The sequence below is a fragment of the Apostichopus japonicus genome, chromosome 10 (genome assembly GCF_037975245.1).
Source record: "Apostichopus japonicus isolate 1M-3 chromosome 10, ASM3797524v1, whole genome shotgun sequence".
Taxonomy (NCBI): Eukaryota; Metazoa; Echinodermata; class Holothuroidea; order Aspidochirotida; family Stichopodidae; genus Apostichopus; species Apostichopus japonicus.
In genome coordinates, this window is record NC_092570.1 from 3649386 (window position 1) to 3660061 (window position 10676).

General features: G+C 36.4%; 1 protein-coding gene across 2 annotated transcripts; it reads left to right on the forward strand.

The window, feature by feature from the left end:
* Positions 1-24: 24 nt before the first annotated feature.
* Positions 25-9452, forward strand: LOC139974966 (general transcription factor IIF subunit 2-like). 2 transcript variants are annotated; one of them, XM_071982534.1, is made up of 9 exons: positions 25-274; positions 1841-1967; positions 2501-2574; positions 2969-3123; positions 3301-3345; positions 3726-3807; positions 4542-4635; positions 6598-6741; positions 8286-9452. In XM_071982534.1, the coding sequence occupies exons 2-9, from the start codon at positions 1908-1910 to the stop codon at positions 8400-8402; spliced, it is 771 nt and encodes a 256-aa protein (XP_071838635.1). In that variant the 5' UTR covers positions 25-274; positions 1841-1907; the 3' UTR covers positions 8403-9452. The 2 variants fall into 2 exon arrangements, with proteins under 2 accessions (XP_071838635.1, XP_071838636.1); XM_071982535.1 differs by lacking the exon at positions 25-274 and adding an exon at positions 329-522.
* The last annotated feature ends 1224 nt before the right edge of the window (positions 9453-10676 follow it).

The window sequence follows — 10676 nt, forward strand, 5'->3', positions numbered from 1 at the left end:
ATATCCAGACCATATTTCACTTTCTATGCAGTATTATCTAGACACATTTTAGAGGTCCATTTACCGTACTGTGTCACAGAGATCAGAAATTATTGTTACGGTGACTCTACCGATGTTTGATCCACTTTGCAACTGGTTGGAAATAAGGACATGCCGTCTATCACGTTGACCAAGATATTTTCCAATCGTCTTAAAAGATAAATGATTTATTCGTTTGATTCGTTCGAAGATGGAATGCTAAGTTTTGCATAGGCAACAAATCTTCCCAGCACAGGCAAGTGATACCCTAATGTAATGTTCACAAGCAGTGGTTCCACGATAATGTGTTATGCCAAATCTAGGCAAATGTTGTGAACTTGCGCAACTTTACTGGGCCTAATTTCAAGCGCAATACCAAGTCCAACGGACGTTTTTGCTCACATTCTTTCGTAAATATTCGCTGGTCAGCCCGTTTGAATAGGAAGGAATTAATCACCCCACTAATTAGTCATGCCATGGCAACGTCTCGGTCAAAGGCCTACTGTAAGTTAACGTGTGGTTAGTGTTAGCATTGTCCTACGAGGGACTAACGTTCTTCAGCGGAGGAAATCCGGAAACTAATGGGAGCCTAGGCCTACTACTAGCCTAGTGATACTAATAGTCTAGCCTAGTGCTAGTAAGCTAACAGGTTATATGGAAAACGGTGCACATAATGGTTAGCCTAATGGACATTCTACTTGGGCTGGTAATTTGTATATATAAATACTAAATAGTATAACAGTAAGCCAATAGACAATTCATACTTCAACGTGCCTGTAAGTTTCCTAAAAAAAACGTTGCACAAAGAGTGGGAGGGGGGGGGGGTGAATAATTTTATTGCATGCAACATTTGCTGTCTAGTGAAAACCTTGAATGGGTTCATGACAAAGGACAGCAAGTTGCATACATCCTTCTGACACACCAGTGGTTAGACTAGTGTGTTACTAAATTATGATATTGAACAATTTGCCAAATTATGGGTAACTATAATGAGCTTATCTTATTAAACTCACAAAGGCACTCCCATGGTGTATCGCAAAATATTTATGTATAAACGAAAAGTCACGAAAGTCAAAGGGTAACTGCAATTCATAAAGTATGTCATGGCAATGTTTGCTGACCAGATTTACCTTGATATGTGCGGTTAAGTCTGATTCACTAATAAGTCAGAGCAAATATGTACAGTAGGTTTATGTGAAGAACACAGCCTAGCCATTTATTTGGCTGATTACTAAAGCTGATTTGACAGTTACTATTTTGGTTATTCTGGTTAATGGGGATTGTTTTAAATGGGGTTTGAAACTAAGAAAATAAATCATTTATTTAAATCTCTCTTTGCCAATAAACAAGTATCTGATAGACTGCCATGCACAGTGAGTGGCTTTTCTATAGTCAGAAAGGTAAATTTTTGCTGAAATTCCAGTGTGAAATTTTCATGCTAGGGATAGCCTTACATTGACCAATGCTGTGTGAGCTCCTCATTTATATATGAATACTGTCCTGTGTGTCTTATAGTGAGAGTGCATGTGATAAATCTCTGGGTTCTTATAATGTAAATTCTTTGAAAGCAAAAATTATCGGTTGCACTTAATCGAAAAAAGAAAAAACTGATTCGGAAAAAGACCAGCAAACTGTCTTTGTAATGATAAGAGTTGTCTACAGTTAGCTTAATTAGCTTAATTAGCCCTATGTTTGACTGGAGATTTACCTGCACATGTTTATAAAATCCTGGTGGTAATTTAAAAACATTGTTTTAAAATGATCTTGTCAGAGAATTTATTTATGGCATTTAATCGTCTCCCTTCAATGTGTTTCTTTTCAGAGCTATTTTCTGCTTCATTCGTGGCTAATTGGTGAAATCTACAATACAGGCACAAGAAAAGTCCATCATGGGTGATAAAACAGACATTGATACAACAGCCATGAGCAGCAATGTCATGCTAGTAAAGGTAATGTTTATATTTCACGTTCGTACTCTCTTCCTGTCACAGGAAGCTGAACGTACAGATTTGATGCCATAGGAGAGTACGTGGGAAGTGTATCGCAAACTTGTGATTCTGCATGGTTGGGTTGAAAAGAAAAGTTTCATGTCTGTTATCTTGCACATGTACAGTAGTGTGTAACCAACACATATCTGTTTGTTGTCAGTGTCAAATCTCTGACTGAGATTTCAAAAGAAATCGTAAACCCGCAATCAAACATTGAAAGAAATATTCTTGTTATGCTATTCTATGCAAAGATTTTTAGATTCATAACATTATAACCAAGGATCAATATTTTTCCCCACAATTTTATCAGATCATGACTTTTTAGCATTTTGTTTCCATCAGCAGTGTGGTGTTACTGTATACAGCTTTGCTATATATGTTCGTCCATGAATTGGGAAATCATAATCATATGGTACATATTATTGGTGCTATTGTAAAGCAAGTTTGTGTCTATATGAGATCAATTTCAACTTTTTTTTTTTATCTCTACAAAGGTACCAAAATATGTTTCCAAACTATGGGAAAGGGTTGGACCAGGTGGTTCTGTTGGCAAATTACGTGTTAGCAGGTAGGTATTATTCCAACAGTAATATAGAGCTCACTCCACCCCCCCCCCTCCTTCCTGCCCCTCCAAACTTAGAGAGGCACAGAGAAATACGAGTTTGATTTTTGGAGGTTTCTGCTCGCTGCATTCTGTAGCACAAAATGCTCTGCTGGTTTGAATCATTTTGTCCAACAAAATGCCACTGTCAATTACATGAATGGAAAATGGGCATTAGCTGTGGTTGGATGTGGCATGTACCCTTCTGTGCCCACCACCCCCCTCCCCCTCCCCACACCCCATGGGTTCTACAGCCACTGATACATTTACCTACACAGGCTTCATCTTACTAGATGTGTAGCTTCACTTTGTTTTAACAGTTTTGTTTTTCTGTTTTTTTTTTTTTAAATATATTTTTCAGCAAACTGAAAAAGCGTGATTTTACATTTATACTAAAGCAAGAACTTCTCAAGCAGTCCTCCGAGGGCGAACTGAAATTACCATCCGAATATAAACTCCACTCCCAGGGTGCTGGTAATCGTGTTGCCGAGGCATTTTCAGAGACTGCTTCACAAGGTATGTCATCTTGTGATGTAAAACTGCAAAGTTCTTTTTCAAAAACCGTCGACAGATTTTGTCAGGGACCCCTAAATTCCGGGAAATCACGATAGTATCGTAAGAACAACCTGTCATTCTTGATTGTACTGTGACAAAATTGTGAAATAGTATCTTCTTGTTTTGTTTTCTGTCTAGATCAAGACGGTTCTGGTAATGGATCTTCATCTACAAATCAAACTGGTGAGTCATCCTAGACTCATTGACAAGGGTTTCAAAATTCCAGAGATGTTTGTAGTTTTCTCTGAAATATGTGTAATCATATATTTTTTCCACCCCTTCTCTCTCCCTCTCCCTCTTCACATTTTCATTGATGTAATAAGCAACATGAAGAAACAAATCAGATGTTTTTTTTGTCATTTTAATATGAGCTTTCTTTTTTATTAAATTTCAACTTGACCAGCATATGATCTGAATTGATAACAGGCACATATTGCAACAACAATCCTGTTGAAAGGTTACAAGTATTAATTGCAAAGCATGATTGAATTTCACCAAGTTTTGTTGACAAACTTTCCTTCATTTCTATCTCTTTGTCTGTTGTCGTTGTTATTTTATCGCAGGCAAGCTAGCTTTGGAAGGACAGATTGCAGAAAGGGTCGAATGTCGTCCTGTTGGTGGAGACAGCTATATGAAAATGAAAAGGTGATTATCGGTAAAATTTTCCTCTTGGGTCAACTATAAACAGGGCTTGGATTAACCGATGGCAATTGGATCTTGCTGCCCTCAACCTCTTGCCAGATTGCCTTTAGAAATTTACAACAGCTGTGCCTCTTTAATAAATTTGCCATGAGTGACCGCCTAACGATCTCATTATAAATATAAACACTTATTTATTATTGGACGTCTGAGAATGTGATGAGAAATGGAAAGTGAATACAAACAGGGATGGGGTCATTTTCTCTGTCATTTTCTGAACGTGTTGTCTTTCACGTTGGAGAAATGCTTTGCTGCCCTCCCCCTTGCCTGTCTCTGCAATATTACAGCACTCCCACTACTGGAAATATGGCTTAAGTTTATAGTCACTTCACAGTGCATGTTCTTATTCACATAGCTCCAGGCAAGCTTTTCTTTGCTGTCTCCTTATGTCAATGTCATATTAATAATTCTTACTAATCCTTTCTGTCTCAAATTCAAATCAGTTTTCAAACTGTAACCCTCACACAATCAAACGAACAAAGTCCTCATCAAACTGATGACAGCTAAGGTAGTATTATTTCTTTCAATTCCACTTGCTGTCGCCTCAGAAGAAGATCCTGCTAGAATAAAAAATCAGGCCCTCCAACGTACACATTTTACCTACACAGGCTATTAGCGTTAGATAGGCACTTTGTTAACCATTTTCACCCCCCCCTTTAAATGTTTAACTTGTTCAACAGATTGCAAATCAAGAATGCTCTTCAACCAACCAGAACAACCCAACCGATCGATAAGACCATAACCTTCAAGCCTAGGACAAATAAGAATGTAAATGTAAGTATTCTTTCCATGTGTGTTAGAGTACAGGATAAGAAGGTTAATAGCCGAAGTATGAAAAGAGTTATCACGATATGTATTGTAATGTAATAGGAAAAAAAATGGGGTTACAAAGTATAAAGCTTTTTTACCAAGAAACAGCACGGTTGTGATCACAAATTCCTGGGAGCGTTTTTGTCAGGAAAACATACATTTGGGGATGGAGCTTAAAAAAAGCCTGTGGGTTGGATAGAAGGGGCAATCTCAATTGAAACAAAGTAAGGGGTGCCAGATTCTCTTGTTTAATAGTGTTTGTTAAAGTGTTTCACATCTATTAAGGGAATAATTACTCAGAATCGCATTGCAAAGTACTATGCCAATTGGTCAAAAGACAAATAGCATTTTTGGGTTTCAATGCTAATCGAAAACTTTGCTTTCATGATGGTATGTGTGTGTGTGCATTCGTGATGCCCAGCTTGTAGACACGATATCTGAAAGGAAGGTCGGACTAATTTCATATTTAGTGTGTAAGAAGTACCACACTGAGTACAAGAAATCTCCTGTTTTTTCTGTAGAGGTCAAAGGTCATTTGGGGTCACCATGGATCAAATTGTGAAATTTTGTAAAATGCGATATCTCAAGAAGGGAAGCTTTTGCAGACCTCATATTTGGTGTGTAGAAGTACCACATTGAGTTAAAAAAAACTGTTGTTTTGGTGTAGGTCAAAGGTAATTTGGGGTCATCAGAGGTCAAATTATGAAAACCTTGTAAACATAATAACTCAATATTGGAAACTTGGGCAGATCTCATACTTTGAATGAAAGGTGTATAACATCGAGTTAAAGAAGCCTATTGATATTGGTGGAGGTCAAAGGTCATTTGAAGTCAGCAAACACCAAACATTTACTTCACTCCTCTCTTACCTATCTCTCTACACTAACGAACCTTTCTAAACATAATATCGAGAGGGATGCTTTGACAGATCTCATATTTGGTATGTTATTGTACCACATTGAGTAAAAGAAGCCTAATGTTGTGGGCGGAGGTCAATGGTTGTTTGAATTCATCAGGGTTGAAATTGTGAAAACAATGTTTTACACAATATTTCAACAAGGACAAATGTCATATTTAGTATGCTGATGGAACACATTTAGTACAAGAAGCCTGTTGTTGAGGTCAATGGTCACTTCAGAATAGCCTTTGTCATAGAGAATGAATTTTTTTGTCACATCACACTGCTTTTCACTGTATTACTAAGATCAAGTGTGTTGTATGCCCTCACTATACATTACGTCAGATTCATGAAGAAAACTGCTCATGTTACATCATGGAAACCACAATGCATTTGTGGATTCTGGGTTTGTTACCCAGAAACCATAGTTCCTTTATGAGAGAGAACTTTCAGAGTCTTCAAATCTTCTATGCAAAATATGAACACGCAGTTAGTCCCTGCCCTTGGGTAGTAACGTTATGTGGCTGTTTGGTCATGAAACATGTATCCTACAGTTGTCAAATACAACTGTCAAATGTGTTATGCCAACAGCCATGTTGTCAAATGTATTGTATAATTTCTGTTCAGTTGAAAGAAAGATAGCCCATTCTTGTTCATAATAAAGGCTCTATTTATTACAGCATTTGTTATATGTAATGTGCTTGTTTGGCCTTCACCCATACAATCCAGCCAGTACCTGGTACAGGACCGAATAAGTTTTAGCAATACTATGGTTTGGAAAGAAATGCCAAAGTTTGTTATCATAATATGACTTTTAATATTTCATACCAAGGGAAAACACCACACTAAAATAACTAACATGATTGTACATCCAACCTTGAAAATCGGTTGTTGTTTTGGGCTCTCCTTCGGGGAAACAAAGTTTCTAATAACTTCTGTAATCAAATGTATGTGTCTCTTATTTTTGATAAACTTTTCGAATTTATTTTTTGTTTTGTGTATTTTTTGAAATCTTTGTTGCATTGCAGGAGGTCATTATCAAACCGAAGTCTGCCGAAGGTAAAAAAGCAAGACTGGATAAAGATAAAGTCTTGGATATGTTGTTCAAGGCCTTTGAAAAACATCAGTATTACTCTTTCAAGGACTTGGTTCAGATCACTCAACAACCCAGCGTAAGTTGCCATTTAATTTTTGACAGAAAAATGTATAATTTATGAATAGCTAAATTTTGAAAAAAAAGAGAAAAAACCAACAGACAGAAGATAAAAAAAAGAGAGAATAATTTTCACTAAAGGAATCAAGTAGATATTACATAATATGTAAAAGTAGGATTAGAAGCGTCCAGATGCATTGTCACTCGGTTTACAACCGGGTTTAAAACCCAGTTTACAACCTGGTTTACAACCCCGTTTACAACTCGGTTTTCAGCTGATTGTGCTTTAAGTTCCAGCCTTTTAGACCAACATTTTGTTCAGTAGTATCTGCATGGTCTTATCAGGTTCACAGCGCTCAGTTGATACCTCACCAACCAAGTAAATGTCAAAGGTATTGCCCCAAAAGTATGCTAGAAACGGTCAATTAACGGTTACTCCTGGTGGAGCAAGAGACACACTACTTGCACCCTCAGAGCAATTCCCCCCCCCCACCCCCTCATTGAGACATTTACTTGTCGACTTATAGTCACTAATTATATAGAGAAAACAGCGCCCCCAGACTGGTACTTTTGAAAACTTTTAGCAGCTCAAATTTTTGGGGACAATAACTGATGAGCTTTTATTAAACAGGATCATCATGTGTAGAACTCAATCTCTTTCAAAGTGGATGTGGAGCATGATAATTCACTTTATGAAAGATTATCTGGATCAGAGGATAACAGTCACATTGTCAAGAGTTGAAGGTGGATTGAGTTGTCTGGTCATTGATGCCAGGCTCTCTATCTTGGGTGATTTTAAACCTATTTTATCCTCCTTACATGAAGGAGGGACTTCATTTGCTCATGCTGCTTCACTAAAATAAACCCCAAAGATTGTTCTTACATAAGTAGCTTTTTCCTGCTTCTTTCCTTCAAACTACAAACTGTTTGAAAAATTAACTTGAACATGTAAGTAAAATAGTACTACTGATCGAAGTAAATAGTTGACCCAAGTTTTTGCGTGCTGTGCTGTAGAAGGACATGTATATACACGACATAGTTTTTGCCTGAATTTGGCAGACATTTTCTGATATCTTATTGAAACTTGAAAATCTTTCTCGAAATTTATTTGAAGAACGATCAAGCAGAGAAAAAAAAATCAATCTTAATTATTCATCTTTTTGCTTTGATAACTAGAAGTGATTTATATTTAGGTAGTAAAAGGAGAGGTCATGAAAAAATAGTTGGAGGACCCCTTTTTTTTCTCTGAGGGATTGAACAAAATGTGACAAAACTTCCAGATCAACCAATGGGTTTTAGATATCAATTGGGATCATGCAACTTTTTGACCTTACTTAAATATCATGAAACGAATTGAGCAGGTAAAGACAATTAAAACGAGGTCCCTCGTCACAAATAGATTTGTGAGCGGCAGACGACTTTAGCGCTAGGGATCGACATACGGGTAAAAGTTACCGTGTAATTCACATGCAAGCCGGTCTCACTCAATGACTATTTGTATAATATATATTTTGTACTCCAGCAGTCTCATAAACAAATGTTGCTCTTGTCAATTTTTTTCAGCCGTACCTGAAAGAAATCTTAAAAGAAATTGGAAAGTACAATACCAAAGCTCCCCATAAGTTCATGTGGGAATTGAAGCCAGAATACAGGCATTACCAAGAAGATCAGCCCTCCTAGGGGGTCCGGCTGGTCCTCATGAAGGCACCCTGAAAGGAGACCCCTCCGGTACGATGAAGGCTTCGGGCTCCAGGCGAGGAATTTCAAAGACACAGAGCAGAGTGTGATCGGTGACACACATCCAAAATAGCTCCCTCAAAGGACATTTTTGTTAAAAAAATCGTATCAATGCGAGCAACATGTTTGCTGCTTTTTTATCTATACCTATTTTTGGAAACTCCTATATCTTTTTTTTTATGGACAATACATGTGCAATGTTGTTAGACAACACTTGTAAAACATTTATAGGGTGCTTGTAATGTACTTTGGTCTTCAAACGCTTTGGAGTTACTTCATGGTAGAAGGAACTTGACACTTTATACACAGAATTAAGGCTTGGTAAAGTTCACCTATAACTTGCACTTAAAAAATGTTTAATGTTTTTTAAGCATAGTTGAAGGTTAAAAAAAAAAAGTCTGAAGTAAAATTTCAAAGGAATATATTTGGAAAGATAACAAGGTGATGATGTGAAAGACCAATTCGAATGCAGATTAATTTGTAGGCTTGGTGCAAGGTTAGAAACTTAGCACTAGAAATATTTGATGTTGCTTCTGTTTGTACACTGAATGAAGCAAAGAGATTTTGGTATTTGGAGGATTATGGGTTCACTCATCATGCAATCATCATGCAATCATCATGAATCCATCACACATTCATTATGCATCCATAATGCATCCATCATGCATTCATTATGCATTCATCATGTATCCATCATGCATTCATCATGCACTCATCATGCATTCATATCCTAAAAAGTTGGGCCATTTTGATGCTCATATCACCCAGCTGAATTAAATCTACAAGCTCCTGAAAGCTGTCAACATGAATATTGCCCTCAAGTTAAAACTACCCTAACTTCATCACTCTTTGATATAAAGCAATCACATTTTGTTTCTCTATCATTTTTGTACAAATTTCAAATTAGTTTGAAGTTTGAAGCCAAAAAACAAAAAAAGAGAAAAAATAATAAGAAACATTGACTAAAATGAAGTCTCATTTCTCGAAATCACATCTTGTTTGTCTGTCTCTATTTTTATTTTTGTATTTTTTTTAAGAATGTGAAAATTTATATATATTTTATATATATTTATATATATTTTGTGGCATATTATAGTTTGGATCCTGCAATAACTAACGAAAAAAATAAATAATAAACTAATATGATGTGAATACTTAAGTGCTGGGATGAGTAACTTACAGTGCAAAAGAATATTAAAAGAAGAAGTACCATTTTGTGACAAATGTGCAAACTATTGAATTTGTGGTATGGAATACACAGAGGATTCATGTTGGCCCACTGCCCATATGTTTGTTCCCCTCCCCCTACCCTACCGCCCCCGCCCCATCTTAATTGAGCACTCTCTCTGTTTACATGGTGCGCCACAAGACAAACACTATTGGCCAACCTGTTCCATAAAGGTCAATGCACCTATCTCAGTCAGTGAGCGATTTAGAATAAGGCCTACACTGCCGGCCGTACCCAAACTCCTGTGCATATAAGCCGCTGCAATTATTTTAGCAGATATACACATTTACCAGAAAACATTTATTCATAAGTTTGGAGAAATTTAAAACATTCTTGATCTGGTTTTTACTACGCTGTTGTTTAAAATTGAATCATCAAACTGTGAGTAAAAGTGCCTTGTTGCCTCAAACGTTAGAACAAAATGTCATTAAAAGGTGCACTTTCGATAAAAAAATAAAAAACGTTTGTGATAAAATTTGATAAAACTACACTTTAAATTTGTGAAAATACATCATCTGGGGCTTTGTTAGGCTGTGAAGAGTATCCTGACCAAATATGAAAAGTTTGATTTTGAGCCCAAATTAAGCAATTTTGTAAGGGTATAGCCTTATGATTTTTGTCATTTTTGACCAAAATCACGACTTTTTCAATTCTTACCAAACTCATACATGAGGACAAGAGCGACCTTTAGATTATATAGCAAGGATAAAATCATTATTAATCAAACTGATATTAAATGAAATAACATATTTACTAAACAAACTTAAACTCAATGTAAGCATATCATTTCAGGCTTAAAATTTGATAAAAATACACTTTAAATTTGTTAAATGACATCATCAGGGCTTTGAAAGGCTGTGAAGAGTATCCTGACCAAATATGAAAAGTTTGATTTTGTGCCCAAATTTAGCAATTTTGTAAGGGTATAGCCTTATGATTTTTGTCATTTTTGACCAAAATCACGACTTTTTTCAATTCTTACCAAACTC